Source organism: Salvia hispanica, chromosome 2 (assembly GCF_029641045.1).
Source record: "Salvia hispanica isolate PSC_SH4W2 chromosome 2, Shi_PSC_v1, whole genome shotgun sequence".
NCBI classification, from domain to species: Eukaryota; Viridiplantae; Streptophyta; class Magnoliopsida; order Lamiales; family Lamiaceae; genus Salvia; species Salvia hispanica.
This window is the reverse complement of record NC_142693.1, coordinates 7,858,413-7,876,400: the sequence shown is the minus strand read 5'-3', so window position 1 is coordinate 7,876,400 and position 17,988 is coordinate 7,858,413. Positions and strand designations below refer to the sequence as shown.

The following is a 17,988-nucleotide window of genomic DNA, read 5'->3' as shown; positions in this document are numbered from 1 at the left end:
CATCATACACCAGCAATGCATTCTTATTATATTCTGCATTTTAATTTGTACTATTTCCATTTTTAATATAAAATACAGAGCCGTATTCAGAACCTTTAGCAACAGTAAAATTTATCGAAAATGCGTGCAAATAAAAAGGTGCGTCACATTTATGTATTCTTATAGGTCACTAATTTGCAATTTGATTAATGGGTTCATTTTTCGTAAGTCTACATAGACTACATAGCACACAGAATTCAGTTTATATCAATGGGCATACAAATATTACTTCACCATAAATTTTCGCTTTGAACTATTTTTTTGTATGTCCTGCTTCCATAATGCATCTACGTAATTCTTAATCACTATCATTTATATGTAACCGCACTAGCATTACATTAGGAAAAAAGTTTGGAAGAAGTCAACTAATGCGCAATACCCACTAATCAATTAACGAATTATTACAACATGATTAATTTAATTAGTGGGGCGGTAGAAAGTAGAAACCCTAGTACTACTAATTTATTCTTTCATCCTTAAATATGACATTAGTATACATAATTTAATTCACCGCGTTTTAGTCAAATGATTAAAAAATTGACACATATTTTTGTCACCTCGGTATCTCATCATTAAATATTGCAAATTGGTTGAATTCTAACATTACATTCAGAGTTTATATCATACCCCATAGCAACATGAATATATCTCTACAAGTGAAAAACATGAATACGACAATCGATTTAAGGAAAAATTTGCTAGAAATAAATGATTAATTACTTTATTGCTAAAGAATATAATTAATTGAAACTTTTAAGGGCACCCGGAACGACATGGAAGATTTACTTCTGAGCACGTACCGACTTTCCCTACCGCAAAGCATGACTTGATCGCATGAGGGACAATTAAGCGTGTTGTAGCGTGTAAGAGTGTCCACAATAATGTGGCACAGCCACGAAGGCGCTCAAGGCACAACCACAAAAACTTGTCCAGCCCAATAGTAGTCACGTCACCGCCACAAATCACACTATTTTATCAATTGTTGATATATTTTAACTGGACCGGAACAAAATTAAATGGACAAAAAGAAATAGAATGAAATGGAATGAAAAAAATGATTTAGAAATATATATTTTATAGATAAAGATTTTAAAAATTTTTAAAAAAAATTAGAAGTCAAAACCGCCACCGCGGCTCTCAAAGCCATGTAATAGGGCGCCGCGGTCAACGCTGCGTATGCTGCTCACGGCTTTCCTCCACCCTCCACCACGCCTGCCCGTGTCCTCGGCAATGGGGAGCCACGGTGCCGCCGACGATGCGTCGGCCGCCGCGGCTCCCCTATCATGGACACTCTAGGAGCACACCATTGCACTGCCAATTAGAGTTTGTCATGACATTAATGCTCTACTTCTTAGTACTTAAGAAAGAATTATACATGTATTAATAAAAAACACATGAATTATGTAAGTGCTAAATTTTTTAATGCTTAGAGGTTATAGATAGTACTATAAAAATAAGTGAATAATATATGTGTCAACGTATCAGTGTTCACCGATATGAGAATTACTTTGTCATGCAAGAATGATAAAATCGGGTAATTTTATATATTTGTGACTGCTATCACTAGTTCAAAACATTAAATATGTCACGTTCTCTTAATTTGAAGGATACGATTGGGAAATATTCACCAATGGGGTTGGAGCTTAGTCCGAATTCTGTTGAGGATTAGCTGAGGTAAGAGCTTAACTAAGATACAGCATTTAATTAAAAAATATTTAAGTTGTACAAATTCCACTGATTGTGCGCCTTATACATACAAAACAATTTGTGTTTTTATATTTTGATTGACATTTTCTAGAGTCGTCTTATTGGAGTTAATTCTTGATAGGATGTCGCATTCATATCCAATTTGAAAAGAGGAAAAATAGAAAAAGATTATAATTAAGATATATACACCTTTTTGGAACTTTTTCAATTTTAAATGTTAAAGAGATTTGGACCCCTAATTTTATATAGTTGGCCTCCTCACCAGAAATTATATGTACAATTCGAATATTTTAAAAACGAGAGATGCACATTACATTACCAAATACTCCTTCCGTCCCAGATAGTTTGTCATATTTTTCTATTTCAATCCATTCCACACCGTTTGTCTCATTTAACCTTTTTACTATTTTTAGTAGTGGACCTCTCATATTCTACTAACTAATTCTTACTCACATTTTATTATAAACTCTCTTCGTCCCAAGATAAATTAGCACAAACTTTTCGGCACGAGATTTAAGGAAATGGGGTTTTGTTAGTAAAGTGGAAAGTGAATAAGGTAAAAGAGTTAATAAAGTAGAGCGAAAAAGTAAGAGAGAGAATATCAAAAAAGGAAATGACTCACTTATCTTGAGACGTCCTAAAATAGAATGCGAGTCGCTTATCTTGGGACGGAGGGAGTATATAAAAGTAGGACCCACATTCCACTAACTTTTTTAACTCACTTTTCATTACATTTCTTAAAATCCGTGGCTGATCAAAATGAGACAAACTATCTGAAACGGAGGGAGTAGTATTTTTTATTTTATTATTAAAAACAATTAATGGGCTAAAACGATTTCTACTTTATAAAACTAATATATAAAAGTAGGACTCATGTTCCACTAACTTTTTCAACTTACTTTTCATTACATTTCTTAAAACTCGTGTCTGGTCAAAATGCGACAAACTATCTGGGACGGAGGGAGTAGTATTTTTTACTTTATTATTAAAACAATTAATGGGCTAAAACGATTTCTACTTTATCCAATTGAAGGGCTAAATAAAAGGTAATCATATAGGCCCAATTCAAGATGTCGAATCCTGAAAACGGTACCCGAGTAAGATCCTTTTGTAAAAACACCGGCAAAAATTTGAATTATAACAACCAGAAATTAAAATATAAAATTATTTTACAAATTGCAACTGCAGAAAATGGGGAAGAGATTGAGAAAAGCGCGATCAATCTGCTGCTGCGCCTCCCCACGGTCATCGTACCGGACTCCTCACGCGATTTTCAGCTGGTGCGTATCTGATTCAGATGCTTTTCAATGTTTGTGTTACGAGTTTTAGTTTTGTAGTTATTTTTTTTGGAGTCTCTAAACTTGAAGATGAATAATATTGTTGATCTGAGTTCTAGTACGTGAGAATGTATTGCTTGAGTGTGGGTTACAATCGAGTGAGATATGTGGATCTAATTTGTGTTTGAGTGTTTTTGTTGTGTTTTATATTCAGCTTTAATGTTTTCATGATACATAATCACTGCTTCTGTTGAGAGCTTCATTCTGCGTTTGGATTCGCTTCAGTTTTTCTGAATTGTAACTGCTTCTATGCTTTCAGAAGATGTCTCATAAGTTACATTTGCTGATCCTCACTTTTACCGTGAGTTTTTAACTTGAAAACTGGCTTTGCTTCAGTATCAATTTCAAGCAGTGTGCTGAGCATCACTTTGAATAATACAGAGATTGCACCAAGCTTATCCATGAGTTGAAATATGACTAGTTATGCAGTAGCATTTCTATGATCTGAAGGTATATTAATTGAAATCCTTCTGACTCGTATTTATCTTTAACATGAATAGGTATGAAGAGGATATATGGACCGAGGTTGCCAAATTGTTGGATGGGAGATCTCTAGTGATGCTTGCTGTAACTTGCAAATGGTTTCGTCGCATTATGATGGAGGACAGTGTATGGAAGTATGCATGCTTGTGCGACCTTCATGTTCCTGACCCTGGAAAAGTCACTTTCAAATGGATCGAACTCTATACCACAGCGTTTTGTATTTTCAGTTCCTTATACATGGGATCAGAGAAATTGTTTTGCCTGATGTATAGAGTTTAATTTACAGATGGAAGTCACACATACATGTTCCGTCAGCAGGAGAAACATATTGGTAATGCATTTCTGTGTACATTTTCCTGTTTTCTCTTTAAATTTGTTTACAGTGAAGTGTTTGAACAATGTTGATGGCTCTTAGTGCCATGACTAGGCAAAAATGTAATCTATTAGGGTAGTGATTTTCAGTGAATGACATGATTAGCTATCTCTTCCCTCAAGTTTCAACTTGATATCTATCTATGACATTCTACTATGATTTTTACTCCACTTTCATGCTTTAGAGGACAATAAACAGTCTTTTGTCCAAATTCATTAGCTTTGTCTGGTAACAGATTGGGTGCGAATTGAAGGATTCTTGTTTGACTCACCTGATGCTCTCCTGACTGAGAGTTTAATAGAAAGCATAAAAACTCCCAAAGAGCAGACATCGGAGAAATGGTGAAGAAAGAAGGATACTGTTTGTTAAACAATATTAAAACTGGAATCTGGATTACTGGTAATTCAATCAAATTGCACCATTCCTTTCTCTAATTATATTGATCAATCATGCATATAAAATGTGTGTCTTAACTGCATTTTGTTCAACTGCTTTTCTGTTTGAAGACTTGCAGCTTGTCCGATGCCCCGTTTGTGACCTTGATACTTGTGATGGTGACTTAAAACTTTCGACATATCATTTATCAGTTTACATTCAAACTGTCTTAGTATGGTTTGATTCAAGAACACATGCCAAAATCTTTGATCAGCTTGCATTAGCACTTTCTATGTTAGATGTCTAGAAATATGAGAAACAAGTGAAACCATTAGTCATTATCTCCTCTGGCATGCTCATCTATAAAAAAGATCTGTCCCTGAACTAAACAAGTATTCGATGCAGGTACAATGCAGACGTCGGACGCTAGGCATATTGAACTCTTCCTGAGTGAGGATTATCGTAGTGGGAGCTGGGACTACCACCTTTTCGGATCCCATAATGTCAACAAGCAGGCTGATGGGGCTTTTGGTGGGATTTTCGACGTCAAATATCTCAATGATGAATCAACTTCTGGTATATATCTCATATCATCACATTTCCTTTTTGAGAATTTATTCATCCAATCCTCTGTATCCTCCTACATTCTGCTTAGTCTTCTTATATCCACTACTACAATAAACCTTAAGGTAGCCTGTGTCATTTTGAATAAAATTCCAGATAACTTTGATCTCAAGTCCTGGGTAGGAAAAAGAAATGACTGGCAACCAAATGCTGTGATAACTCTTCACGCAGTTGCAGTAAACACTAATTTGCAAGATAATGAAGGTACTATTTCCATTTTTGGTAATAGTACTGCATCATTCACATCTTGAAATTTGAAACAAAAGCCTTATTTTGCAACAGCTCAAAATAGTGATAAGAATGCTACTTGTGATAAATACCACGCTATGAGGGCTGGGAAAGACGGCAAAATCGTATCGATTCGTATACCTCAGCAGCTGCTTTAAGTTTTGCCCCTAGCCTATTCATTTTCTGAATAAGAGTGTTTGTCTTTAAGCTCATTAACGTCTCAGCAAATATAACCATTTTTAGGCTTATCTTAAAGCATGTAGCCCTGTAATTTATTCTTGCACATTGTATTACTACCTTATTTCCTGCCCTTTGAACCTATTTCTTATTTGAAATACTCAAATAGTACTACAACAGTTGTTGACAACATTATGTAGAAGTTGTAGGTCACCTCTATTTCCCTTTTTTTTTTGCTCTCGAGAATTTCCTTCATTCAAAATAACATGATTGTCAATCCATCATTCTCCAATAATCTAATCCCCTGCTCTGCTCTGCTCATGTCAACTCCCTGGCTGCAACTTGAAAGAGTAAAATCAATATTTTTTGCAAAAGTCAAAACATATATAGGGATACATGTCGCATGTAATTTAATATAATCCCTTAAATATTTTATAATTAATGTTGGAAACTAGAAGTAAAATGCCTTACGGTTCTTAACAAGATTGCAAATTTGCAATTGTTCCTTTCAGGCCATTTTAATCAATTTAGTGAGATAATCAGTGACATGTTATTAATATCATCAATTTTATATTCAAGTTGAATTTGATCATTTGGTTAGCCCACCAAGCAAGCATCTGACTTTTTTACTTTATTAGCAACCTACACATACATGAATTCTCTCTTTAAAAACCCCAGACAAATGACAAATCCAACTCCTTTGACTAATGGAACTTGTCATAAAACTCATCCTCTTCTTCACTTTCCTCCTCTCCTCCCACAAAATCGAAGCTCAAAAAAACCATTGCTTACCACAATACTGTGGAATCAATCCCGCACCTGTCCGTTTCCCCTTCACACTGCAGGAACAACAGCAGCCTCAAAACTGCGGCGGCTACCCCGGCTTCTCCCTCACTTGCTCCGGCGATATTGCAGGGAGAGGAGCCCTTCTCTTGACCCTCCCATATTCTGGAAACTTCTCCGTCCGCTACATAAACTACCTCATGCAAGAGATCCAACTCTACGACCCAGACGGCTGCCTCCCGCGGAAGCTCATGGCTCTCAACCTCACCTCCTCGCCCTTCGAGGCCATGTACATGGACGAGTTCGTCTTCCTCAGCTGCCCCCGCGCCGCGGTGGCCGGGACGGGCCTCGCCACTGTCGACTGCCTCGGGAACTCCACGTCGGCGGTCGTGGCCACCACTTCGGGCACCCTCGCCGGGTCGATGAGCATGTGCACGACTATGTTCACGCTCCCGATCCCCGTGTCGTGGGACGACAGCGGCGGGGGAGGAGGAACTGGTGATTGGCTGTCGTCGGATCTTGGCGGAGATCTGAGGCTGACGTGGAGCTTTCCCGACTGCAAAGGATGTGAGGCGCGGGGCGGAGTTTGTGGGTATGATCGGAACAGCACCGTCGGTGGGATTACGTGCTACTTTGATCACGGAAAAGGTAATATAATCATTGATTAGTAGTATGATTTTGTTGAGCCTTTTGTTGGAATTCAAGCAAAGTCAAAATTATTGTTGGATGTAGGATATTGATGGATTGTGATATCACTGTAATGATTTGTTTTTAGTGAGCATGTTAAACAGATAAATGGGGACTTTAACTTAACCCTCAAGAAAAGAATGGACTTTAATTAGGTGACCAAGTAAATATACACATTGATAATTTTATGTTTCATGATTTCTTTCCTATTGAAACTCTCGTATTTTTGAAATTTTTACAATTAAGAAGTTGTTATAACTAGGACTTTGTTCTTTTATTGAACATTACGAGAAATTTATCAAAGTAGCGAGGATTTTAATTACTGATATATTGTCTTCTTTATTTCCACTTGTCACTGTTGTATTTTTCAAGCCTAGTTAGCGTATTCAACCAAAATTCAAGCCACGAAATTAGAAAATAACCAACTTTCATTGCCTATATATATCACAAATTAAAATACAATGACACATCTTATGAACCTCCACTTTCTTATATTTAAAATCCTGGTAAACTCAAATGTCTTAATTTAATTGGACTAATAAACTAATCCCACCCCGTCAACTTTGTATTGTATGTTAGTATTTATTTGTTGTTGCAATACTTTTTATCCAAGTTGTGAGAAATTTAATCTAACAACTACCCACAGGTAAAAAAGGGCTTGAGGTATTCAAAATCATTGCACTATCAATAGTGATACCAGCCATCATATGCTCCATATGCATTTCATGCTTCACATGCATAGTGGAAAGGAGGGCAGCTCGGAATAGGGCTGCCACGGTGGCGCCGCCTCCACCTCAGCCACCGGCAATGGTGGGCCTCGACGAGTCAACCATCGAGTCATACAAGAAGGTTGTACTTGGCGAAAGCAAACGCCTTCCCGGACCTAATGGTGTCACCTGCCCTATATGCCTAGTCGATTATTGTCCAAAAGATGAACTCAGATGCATACCAGAGTGTCAACATTGCTTTCATTCCGAATGTGTTGATGAGTGGCTGAGATTGAATAGCTCTTGCCCTCTTTGCCGGAATTCACCGTCACACCCTTTAGAAGCAGTGTGAGTGAAGATCGATTGTAAGTTCCAAAAGGATACATCATGTTAATAAAATTTTCTGGAGTTATACATGATAAACAATAAGGGCATGATAGTTTTTTTTTCTGTATATTTTAATATCAAGTCTATTTTAGTTTTGACTATTTAGTTATGTAAAAAATTAATTAGCCATGATTCTTTGTATATGATTGCACAGGTTGTTGCACTCAATGAATATTTTTGTTGAAAGAGATAAAGGTAAATATAAAGAAACATAAATTTTACAGTAATCGTGTTGGATACATTTCATATTATTGATTTTATAAATTTTTTCCTTCAAAATTGCATAACGAATCAAATATTAAAATTGTATTTTCTAATTAAACTTAAAAAGCCATCAAATGCTCGATTTGATATTCCCTAATACCTGAACGAATCTAATACAAACCGCGAAATGCAAAATTTATTTGTAAATTATTTGAATATCAATTTGTATATTCACCCCCTTTAACAAATTCAGTATAAAGATATTTAGTTCGAGTTGATTCATTTACCTTGATTCATTTACCTTGATTCATTTACCTCCCTAAGAGCATCCACATTGACGGATTTTCGGGCAGGTTTAATTTTTATCCACTGACGTGGATGCCTAACCGTGAATTATGGTTCATATTAATTGAATAGATATTCTAATTTAAAATGTTAGAATACAATGAAGATTTGGAAAGCTTATTTTATAACATGCAATTACATGATTAGATAATTAAGAAGAGAAAAAGGAAAGTAGATGATACTCCATTAACTTAGAAGCCCGCACGATCCAAGCTCATCAACGAAGAACTATTCAAAACCTCATCGGCCCATTATTTTATTAGACAAAAAGATTATTTAAATCAACATTTTTCGATATTCCTAATTCTAATAAAAAGCATACTCCATAATTTTGATTCCAAACTCAATTGGAGTACAATAACAATGACATTTAATATCAAAGGAATGTGGTCGGCTCGCTAAACTGCTGCAATATAAAAACAAGAAACAAATCTCATGTGATAGGAGATCAAGAAAGAAGACAGAGAGAATAGCCAACCTTCTCAAATTAGCTGCTGGGACTTATGTAATTTTATATTTTTATGGTCTATGTAGTACTAAATTGAGGCAACATGCTTTCTAAATAAGACAATTGCTTTAAAAAACTTTGTAGCGTTTTGATAGAAATACTATTAATTAATGTCTAATTAACTATGCGGTAGCCAATATTTTTCCCTATGTGCTCTCTAGAATTGCATTCATTCTCAAATAACACCCAAGTCCACTTATTTGCTTGGGTCAAAACTTAAAACACGATTATCAATCCATCATTTTCCTAAGACCGACCATTTTTAATATGGCATGAAAATCTGATACAAACACAGAAATAATGAATTTGGTTTAGTTCCTTATAAGATTGACATGTTGGGAGCCGATAATTTTGTGTTGGATTCAAGTACAGTTAGAGGTTGAGTTCGGATAACCCATTAAAAATAATAATATTATTTTTATTTTTTTTAAAAAAATAATATATAATTTATTCTTTAGTTTTGTGTAAATCGGGTTTTATATCGTGCAAATCCGATTTTTATTGCGTAAATCAAGTTTAACTGTAAATCAGATTTTAATAATGTAAATTAGGTTTTTATTGTGTAGATAAGGTTTGTAAATCAGGTTTTAATAATGTAAACTACGTTTAAAAATAATATTTAATCATGTAAATAAAGTATAATTATGAAATATCGGGTTCACATCGCATAAATCAGGTTAGAGTCATTATCGTGTTGTTATTGCATTGTGTCAACCCATATTTATATCGGGTCGTTAACTGTTTCGTGCCGTGTTCAAATTTGATGGTAACAGATCAGGTTCGTATTTAGATTAATAAGAACTTTAACGTGTCGAATTCAAATCATATTGACTAATGGAAGTTCTCATAAAAATCATCCTCTTCTTCACTTACCTCCTCTCCTCCCACAATGTACAAGCTCAAACAAACCCTTGCCCACCACAACAATGTGGGGGCAATAACATACCTATCCGTTTCCCATTCACACTGCAGGGACAACAGCAACCTCAAAACTGCAGCGGCTACCCCGGCTTCTCCCTCACTTGCTCCGGCGAGATTGAAGGGAGGGGAGTCCCTCTCTTAACCCTCCCACATTCTGGAAACTTCTCAGTCCGCCAAATAAACTACCTCAAGCAAAGGATCCATCTCTACGGCGCCGACGGCTGCCTTCTGCGGAAGCTCATGGCTCTGAACCTCACCTCCTCGCCCTTCGAGCCCGTATTCATGGACGAGTTCGTCTTCCTTAGCTGCCCACGCTCTGTGGTGGCCGGGAAGGGCTTCATCACCGTCGACTGCCTCGGGAACTCCACGTCCTCGGTCGTGGCCACCACTTCGGGGACCCTCGCAGGGGCGATATTGAGCATGTGCACGACTATGTTCACGCTCCCGATCCCCGTGTCATGGAACAGCGGCAGCAGAGGAAGTGGTGATTTGCTGTCGTCGAATCTTGGCGGAGATCTGAGGCTGACGTGGAGCTTTCCCGACTGCAAAGGATGTGAGGCGCGGGGCGGAGTTTGTGGGTATGATCGGAACAGCACCGTCGGAGGAGGGGTTACGTGCAAAAGCGATAAAGGTAATACTCCCTCCGAATTTTAATGCATAATTGGTAAAGTAAAAGATGTTATAAAATATCAGTTGTATAAAATTTTCTTTGTTTAGAATTGGTAAAATTAAACTACTAGTATTTTTTATGGACAGACTGGAGGATAATACAAGTACTAATACATAAGTATTTCTTTCTGGATATGATTTTGTTGAGCCTTTAATTTGTTGGAATTCAAGCAAAATCAAATGTTGGATGTAGGATTGAGGAACTATGAGTCTGTGATTGATATTGTAATGATTTTCTTTCATTAGGTGACTAAGTAAAACACACACATTGATAATTTTGTGTTTGTATATTTATGACTCTTTGTTCTTTGAATGAACAATTTTTTACTAGATTTTTTTTTTCAAATCAATGAAAGTTTTAATTTATGATATAGTATTGCCTTCTTCCTTAATTCCTGTTGTCAACTTTGAATTGTAGTTTAGTATGTCAGTATTTATTTGTTGTTAGATTAGTAATTTTTAATTATCCAAGTTGTGGGAAATTATGATCTAACTACAGCCACAGGTAAACGAAGGCTTCAACTATTCACAACCATTCTTACAATATCAATAGTGATACCAATCATCCTATGCTTCGCATGCATGGAGGCAAGGAGGGCAGCTCGGAATAGGGAATTAGCTCGGCGGCTTATGGTTTCCATATTGGAGTCGCGGTCCCCACCGGTGACAGTGGGTCTCGACGAGTCAACCATCGAGTCATTTGACAAAATTGTACTAGGCGAAAGCAAACGCGTTACCGGACCTAATGATGTTAAATGTCCGATATGCCTTGTTGATTACTGTCCAAAAGATGAACTCAGGTGCATACCAGAGTGTCAACATTGCTTTCATACCGAATGTATTGATGAGTGGCTGAGAAAGAATGTCACTTGCCCTCTTTGTCGGAATTCGCCATTACACCAATTAGAAGCAGTGTCTGAGAATGTTTGATATATTCACTTGTATTAAAAATGAGAATGCAGCCATATTCACTCTCCCATGTTAAAAAAGGATATAGAGCTATCAATAACAACATATAGTATAAGTTTGTTTTTAGTACTACTATTTGCTATTAGTCTATTTTGGATTTGACTATTCAACTATTTGAATTATTTTGCTACAATTATTTTTTACATGATCAGCTAAAGGAGAAAAGGTAAATAGGGAGTAGTAGTATAGGTTGAGAAACATAAATTTTATAGTACATGTGTTGGATACATTCCACATTTATTGAAATTTTAATTATTTTATGAATTTTCTCATTTAAAATTGCTAAAAGAATTGAATATTTGAATTGTATTTTCTAATTTACGTTTACATTTAAAATACGAATCAAATGTTCAATTCGATATTCTCTAATACGCTAACGATATTGAGTTCAATTCAATTCATTTATATCCATAACCGTGAAATGTGATTCATATTGTATAATTGAATAAATATTCTAATATAAAATGTTAGAATATAATGAAGATTTGGAGAGCTTATTTTATAACAAGCGAATTACATGATCAGATAATTAAGAAGATAATAAAAAAAGTGAAGGGCATTAAGTTTGAAGCTGGCACGATCCATGCTCATCAACTAACAGTTCAACACCATAACGGGCCATTATCATATTAGATTAAAATATTATTTAAATCAACATCTCACAATATTCCCAATTCTAAATTAGAGGAGTATGTTTTATTAGAAGTTCTAATAAAATATAATATAGTTTTGTTTTTCATATCAAATGAATATGGGAGCCACGCTCTCTACTGTTGCGAAATAGTAAAAGCAAGAATTAAATCTCAATAAGAATAGAAGACTGATAATACTAATAGTCAACCTTTTGAAATGAGCAATCAGAAAATGTCTTATCACTTTCCCAGAATAAATTTTTCCCAACTAAGTTTTACTAAAACGTTCAATAAATTAGTTTGCAGCATGCAAATAGCAGAACACTTCTCCAACTGAAGAAAAGAAAAATATAATTCAGAAAAAATAAAAAGGAGAAAAGACTAAAGCAAAAGTTGACAATGTCTCAACAATTTCCTTCCCTTGTCTTTACCCTCTAAGCAGGCCTCACTACTAAAATATGGGGCATGAGACAAAATATTAAACAAGTTTACATGTAAAGTAGTACTAGTAAATGTTCATGATGAAGACTTATACAACAACCTTCTTACTCTTCTTCCAGTTAAAACCTCAATCTTAATTATGCATATGGATATTCTTAAACTCTTGATTTTCTTCAATCTCTTCTTATCAGGAAACTCTAACAACCTATGTCCAATTTCACATTGTCCAAACAGCACATTGCCTGTCAAATACCCTTTCAGAATACAAGGCTATCACACTCCAAAGTGCAACTATACTGATCTCAGATGCAGCAGTGAAGGTGCAGTGATCCTTAACCTTCCTAACTTCGGAGATTTCTATGTACGAGACATACGTTATGGACAAGAAGACCCTCTGATATTTCTCTATGATCCTCAGGAATGCCTCCCTAAACGATTCATGGCCTCAAACTATTCGTCGTTCAAACCTGGGGAGGCTGCATATTTTCTTTACTACAGCTTCTACAGCTGCCCTCCTGAAGAAATTTTTCAGAAAGGATTTCCGACAATCACTTGTCTGAGCAACTCCTCAAGTGCTGTAGTAGCTACTCGCGCAATTTCAAGGCAGACGATGACAGATATGTATAGCTGCAAGGAGATTGTTACCTCATCCGTGGCAGTTGCAGGGCGCGTTCCGCCAGATTTTATTGGAGACGAGACTGATTTCGCCTTGGAATGGCGTGCCGGTAGCTGTGTGAGTTGCCCTTATAAGGCAGGTAAACATTGTTTTTTCACAGTGTTTACCTTCATCAACCATCAATGCAGCTGGGAATGAAGTGTTTTAGTTTGTTTTTGCAGGAGTGGTGTCGGATCCTGTTTGGATGGCCTTAGCTATGATCGTTTACTCTACAATAATAGTGCCGGGTATAATCTGCTTAGGCTGCTGTGTGAGTTTCATCTCATTGTTTAGGAAGGAACTCAAGGAGAACAGGTCAAATGCACCTACTAGCATCTCAAATGCACCTACTAGCATCTCAAATGCACCTTAGCTGTTTTCAGGCTTTGCCCCAAAGATCGCGGACTATTGCTTGAATTTGTTACAGGAGAAGCTTATTGTAAAACTACTTGAAAGATCAGAACAATCTATTTTTATAATGAGATGTCTAAAATGTGCATATTTGCCAAGTTCCCATTTTGTCTGAAGATGAATGCACAGTTTTGAGACAGAATATCTAGTTGTTTACCACAAATCATGGATGTTAGAATAAAGAAGTTTTCTTGCAACCAGACCATTTGTACATGACTAGATGTTAACCACAAACAATTTCTGCTATCAAATGTTTCAACCACACTATGTAATAATGACAAATGCATTTCTTGAAGGAATTAGACAGAGCCAAATAGTCTTAACCAAAAATCATGGATATGTTATGAAGGAAAGCAAATGGTTCATTCACTATATTGATGCAGAGAACAAGAAGCATATCGAGATTGATCTTTGCTTGATGTACGATTATTTGATGAAGCAGCATATTTCCTCATCTATTTTGGGTAAGTACAAGGCTAGTTGCATGCATATCATTTCTTGATATCAGGTTAGTCAAACAAGGTAATTTTGTCTCACTCTCTCTCTCGTAAATTTCATCGCAAAACTCACAGCTAATAGCAATGAGCTATTAGTGTAGCTTAGTCTCCTTGCTGTTAAAATTTCACGACAGTGTCCAAAAAGTGATATCAACAATGCAAACACTCTCCAAAGATTCTACTTTGGCCGGCAGCCTCACATACATACAACGAGACATAAGAAAATAAGTTTCATTACATATGAAACTGCAATAGATAGTCCAAAATTGTTTGATTTTGGAAGAATAGTAGTAGTTGTTTTTGTTCTAGTGTATGTGCATAAGTAAGCAGATTGTTCCTAGAAGAAAAAGGGTCAATATTACTCACTCCAAAATAGCTCAGCCCACCTAATATGTCCATTTTTCTATGTTATACCATGAATCTTGACTATGAATATGATCTTTGATTTGTGGATTTTGTTAGTAAATCTATGTTCTTGAATATGTATTGAGAGAAAATTTAATTTTTTTTGCAGGTGGATGTGAGTGATGAATATTCTGAAATTAATACTTGGTTTTATACTTATGATACCAGCTATCACTTTCCTTATGATGGTGGTCTTCCTCTGCGTGGCATGCATATCGCACACAATGGACTGTTACACCGGAGAAATAGACAGTGAAACTGCTCGTAGAAGGATCATGGCTGAATTTGGAACTCCACCCACCACGTTGAATGCAGCTCCGGCTGCTGCTAATGCAACACATCTTGATGATACTCAAATTAAGTCATGCTCGGAGCTGATAGACGTGGAGACTAATGGAAGTGGAGTTCAAGTCCAGAGTGAGAAGTATGGCTGCTCGATCTGCTTAGAAGAATACTGCGCCAACGAGAAGGTAAGGCAGATAAATCTATGCCAACATCGCTTCCATGCTGATTGTGTTGATCATTGGTTTCAAAAGAATAGCACCTGCCCAATTTGCAGAGTGTCTCTGTTAGATGAGAAATTGTAGCATTTTCTTCATGTTTTGAAACATGACAAATTTGTAACCATTGTAGTTTTTTGTGTAAAGATTGTGAATAATCTGATATTCAAGAGCAAGGAGAAGGCATTCCCTTTCTTTCCTTTTTTTTGCCTTTTCTTTATATTTTGGTATTGCTAATTAGTTTTTGAATTTTCTTCGGAGAACATATGAACTAGCTCCCGTTGTGACAGACAAACTGCTCAGAAAATGTTCCAAATGTATAAAACTATTTTCTACATAGATTTAAATATAATGAGAACCACGAAAATCACATGTAACGTTGGCAAGAAAAAACATATGGTGCGTGTAGCTTTTTGATTGTTGAATCCTTCAAACACCAGATAGAGTAATATATTTTCTAGAAGAAAGAAAGACCTGATCTTGTCTTTCACATATGTTTCCTTGTTATAACTCAAGATAAAATAGTTGGAACATGACACCATTTTGTCTTATGTAATGAATCAATATCATTGAAACTTGACTTTAGGGAATTTTACAGTCAATGTTTTTGGCATTGCACATATCATCCCTTGTAGAAAAAAAGATGCAATAAAAAACACACTGCAAAAAGATCAGTTAACAACATGAGAATCCTTAATTTTTCCTTTTCTGTATTCATCTTCATCTTCCTCGATGATCCAGTCATCCATGCCCTCGACATAAACTGTCCATATTCTCGCTGTGGTAGCAATCCTTACTCCATACAATTCCCTTTCATATTAAAAGGCCAACTGCCTCAAGTTTGCAGTCACTACATAGACCTAACATGCATTTCTCAGACCAGCACTGTTCTGAGTATTCCTTTTTCAGGAGATTTCTATGTCAACTCTGTTGACTATTCTGCACGAACAGTCACACTTCTCGATCCGAAAAACTGCCTTGCAAAGCGGCTGATGAAATTGAACCTTTCTTCTTCTGCTTTTGCACCTGTATATGATTACCAGAACTTTACATTTTATAACTGCCCTGGTGATAGGCCAATGTACAATTTTAGAGTGATTAATTGCCTCAGCATCGATCCGAATGTAACTGTTGTTAGCTCCCAGCTTTCGCCTGCAGAAATGGAGAAATTCTATGGCTGCAGCAAAATTAGTACTGAGGAATTCCCTCTTCTTGAGAATGATACTTTTAGTGAACTCAAGTTGAGATGGAATGTTCCAAGTTGTGTAGATTGTGAAGGATTTGGACCACGGGGAAAAGGTAGAAACTGTTATCTATATTACTTCAAGAGCAAGTTTCTATAAACTAATTTTGTGGCTAAATTCTATAAATGGAGAGTTCTAAAAAAATGGTTCCACCAATAGGCTAGTTTTTTTTTTGTTTCTGCAAATGGGTGATACGCATTCTAAGAATGCGTATTCGAAATACGCATTCTAAAAATGCGTATCTAAGTCGCGCTTTTTCGTTCGCTAAAAATGAAAAGAAAACACGGAGGGGAGGGAAAAAACGCATTCTTAGAATGTGTATTTGAGATACGCATTCTTAGAATGCGTTTTTCACCTTCATAAATCGACGAACAGAACAGAATCGGGCAGAAGCTGCACGAAGAATACAGCCTCCTTGCCTGCGAATTCCGTGCGCCGCTGCCTCTCCGCCGCCGCCGCCGGTCCCGTCGTTCTTCCACCGCCGCCGCCGAAAATGTGGACGAAAATGTGGCATTCTTGGAAGGAATTCGCACAGAGGAGGCTGGAGTTCGCGCAGAGGGCAGAATGCTTTTGCCCTCGATTCTGTTCTGGACTAAGTTTATGGAGAGAAGAAACGCATTCTGAGAATGCGTATTCGGAATACGCATTCTAAGAATGCATATCTCAAATACGCATTCTAAGAATGCGTTTTTTCCCTCCCCTCCGTGTTTTCTTTTCATTTTTAGCGAACGAAAAAGCGCGACTTAGATACGCATTCTTAGAATGCGTATTTCGAATACGCATTCTTAGAATGCGTATCACCCATTTGCAGAAAAAAAAAAAAAAAAAACTAGCCTATTGGTGGAACCATTTTTGTAGAACTCCTCATTTATAGAATTTAGCCCTAATTTTGTCCGAAAAAGTTACATAGTTATTGACTTATTGTATAACTAACTTTGTTGTATCCAAAATCTGTATTGTGATATTTAAACATAAGAATAAATTATGACAGATGGATCCAAGGGAAATACGTTCAAACACGTTGAATTCGTCTTATTGATTCCTTTGGCGATAGTGGTGGCGTTGCTGGTTGCATCATTCAAAAGAGTAGCAGCAGCAAGATCCGCCAGGAGGGATGTGGCTCTGACACAACAATCTACGACCACCACCAACGCTGGTGATGGTGTAATGCAGCCACGATTGGTTAGCGTTGAAGCTATGATGGTCTCTGATGGTCAGCAGGCCTGCTTGAAAACCATGAATTTTTTGACGTTTGTTGAATGTAATGATGGAAATTTAGAGGGTCATGATCAAGGTAGTTGCTGCACTGTATGCCTTGAAGAATATAGTCCACAAGATGTAATCAGGTGCATAACTTCATGCCACCATTACTTCCATTCAAAATGCATCGATAGGTGGTTCCAAGATAACAACACATGTCCAATTTGCAGGAATTCAATCTTTGATGTATAGTATGTGTGTGTGTGAGAAAGGGAGAGAGAGAGACTGTGAAGTGTATGTAGATTAAAGTTGATACGTTGTAATTTGCACGTGTATATATTTTCTTTGTTAGTTTTGGGATATGGACATTTTTGTCTTAGCAGATCATTACTAGTACATATTCTTGAAGAGTTAAGCATTACTATTTCATAATCCAGCAAATTTTCCTTCCTCTCTCTCTTTTCATTTTCTCACTGCATG

General features: G+C 36.6%; 5 protein-coding genes across 5 annotated transcripts; all 5 read left to right on the top strand.

The window, feature by feature from the left end:
- Window positions 1–2,882: 2,882 nt before the first annotated feature.
- LOC125213208 (putative F-box protein At3g61730) lies at window positions 2,883–5,222 on the top strand. The gene is made up of 5 exons (XM_089063650.1): window positions 2,883–3,026; window positions 3,584–3,897; window positions 4,175–4,338; window positions 4,720–4,890; window positions 5,035–5,222. The coding sequence occupies exons 3-5, from the start codon at window positions 4,278–4,280 to the stop codon at window positions 5,187–5,189; spliced, it is 387 nt and encodes a 128-aa protein (XP_088919776.1). The 5' UTR covers window positions 2,883–3,026; window positions 3,584–3,897; window positions 4,175–4,277; the 3' UTR covers window positions 5,190–5,222.
- An 828-nt stretch (window positions 5,223–6,050) lies between these two features.
- LOC125213201 (putative RING-H2 finger protein ATL21A) lies at window positions 6,051–8,048 on the top strand. The gene is made up of 2 exons (XM_048113608.2): window positions 6,051–6,774; window positions 7,460–8,048. Exons 1-2 carry the CDS (start codon window positions 6,051–6,053, stop codon window positions 7,870–7,872), a joined length of 1,137 nt encoding a protein of 378 aa, XP_047969565.2. The 3' UTR covers window positions 7,873–8,048.
- A 1,750-nt stretch (window positions 8,049–9,798) lies between these two features.
- On the top strand, window positions 9,799–11,592 carry LOC125186098 (putative RING-H2 finger protein ATL21A). Its single transcript, XM_089063555.1, has 2 exons — window positions 9,799–10,516; window positions 11,054–11,592. The coding sequence occupies exons 1-2, from the start codon at window positions 9,799–9,801 to the stop codon at window positions 11,482–11,484; spliced, it is 1,149 nt and encodes a 382-aa protein (XP_088919681.1). The 3' UTR covers window positions 11,485–11,592.
- A 1,149-nt stretch (window positions 11,593–12,741) lies between these two features.
- On the top strand, window positions 12,742–15,151 carry LOC148931511 (putative RING-H2 finger protein ATL21C). Its single transcript, XM_089064813.1, has 4 exons — window positions 12,742–13,351; window positions 13,434–13,499; window positions 14,046–14,126; window positions 14,733–15,151. The coding sequence occupies exons 1-4, from the start codon at window positions 12,742–12,744 to the stop codon at window positions 15,149–15,151; spliced, it is 1,176 nt and encodes a 391-aa protein (XP_088920939.1).
- A 596-nt stretch (window positions 15,152–15,747) lies between these two features.
- On the top strand, window positions 15,748–16,904 carry LOC125186078 (putative RING-H2 finger protein ATL21A). Its single transcript, XM_089064812.1, has 2 exons — window positions 15,748–16,363; window positions 16,684–16,904. Exons 1-2 carry the CDS (start codon window positions 15,748–15,750, stop codon window positions 16,902–16,904), a joined length of 837 nt encoding a protein of 278 aa, XP_088920938.1.
- Window positions 16,905–17,988: the final 1,084 nt, after the last annotated feature.

Excerpts from the sequence above, each read along its gene's own strand:
- LOC125213201 (XM_048113608.2), top strand. The coding sequence starts at position 6,051 with ATGGAACTTGTCATAAAACTCATCCTCTTCTTCACTTTCCTCCTCTCC. Across the intron at positions 6,775-7,459 it reads CTACTTTGATCACGGAAAAG|GTAAAAAAGGGCTTGAGGTA; the intron begins GTAATATAATCA and ends AACTACCCACAG.
- LOC125186078 (XM_089064812.1), top strand. The coding sequence starts at position 15,748 with ATGAGAATCCTTAATTTTTCCTTTTCTGTATTCATCTTCATCTTCCTC. Across the intron at positions 16,364-16,683 it reads ATTTGGACCACGGGGAAAAG|AACAGAATCGGGCAGAAGCT; the intron begins GTAGAAACTGTT and ends ATCGACGAACAG.
- LOC125213208 (XM_089063650.1), top strand. The coding sequence starts at position 4,278 with ATGGTGAAGAAAGAAGGATACTGTTTGTTAAACAATATTAAAACTGGA. Across the intron at positions 4,339-4,719 it reads AACTGGAATCTGGATTACTG|GTACAATGCAGACGTCGGAC; the intron begins GTAATTCAATCA and ends TATTCGATGCAG. Across the intron at positions 4,891-5,034 it reads CAATGATGAATCAACTTCTG|ATAACTTTGATCTCAAGTCC; the intron begins GTATATATCTCA and ends ATAAAATTCCAG.
- LOC148931511 (XM_089064813.1), top strand. The coding sequence starts at position 12,742 with ATGGATATTCTTAAACTCTTGATTTTCTTCAATCTCTTCTTATCAGGA. Across the intron at positions 13,352-13,433 it reads GAGTTGCCCTTATAAGGCAG|GAGTGGTGTCGGATCCTGTT; the intron begins GTAAACATTGTT and ends TTGTTTTTGCAG. Across the intron at positions 13,500-14,045 it reads CTCTACAATAATAGTGCCGG|AGAACAAGAAGCATATCGAG; the intron begins GTATAATCTGCT and ends ATATTGATGCAG.
- LOC125186098 (XM_089063555.1), top strand. The coding sequence starts at position 9,799 with ATGGAAGTTCTCATAAAAATCATCCTCTTCTTCACTTACCTCCTCTCC. Across the intron at positions 10,517-11,053 it reads TACGTGCAAAAGCGATAAAG|CCACAGGTAAACGAAGGCTT; the intron begins GTAATACTCCCT and ends ATCTAACTACAG.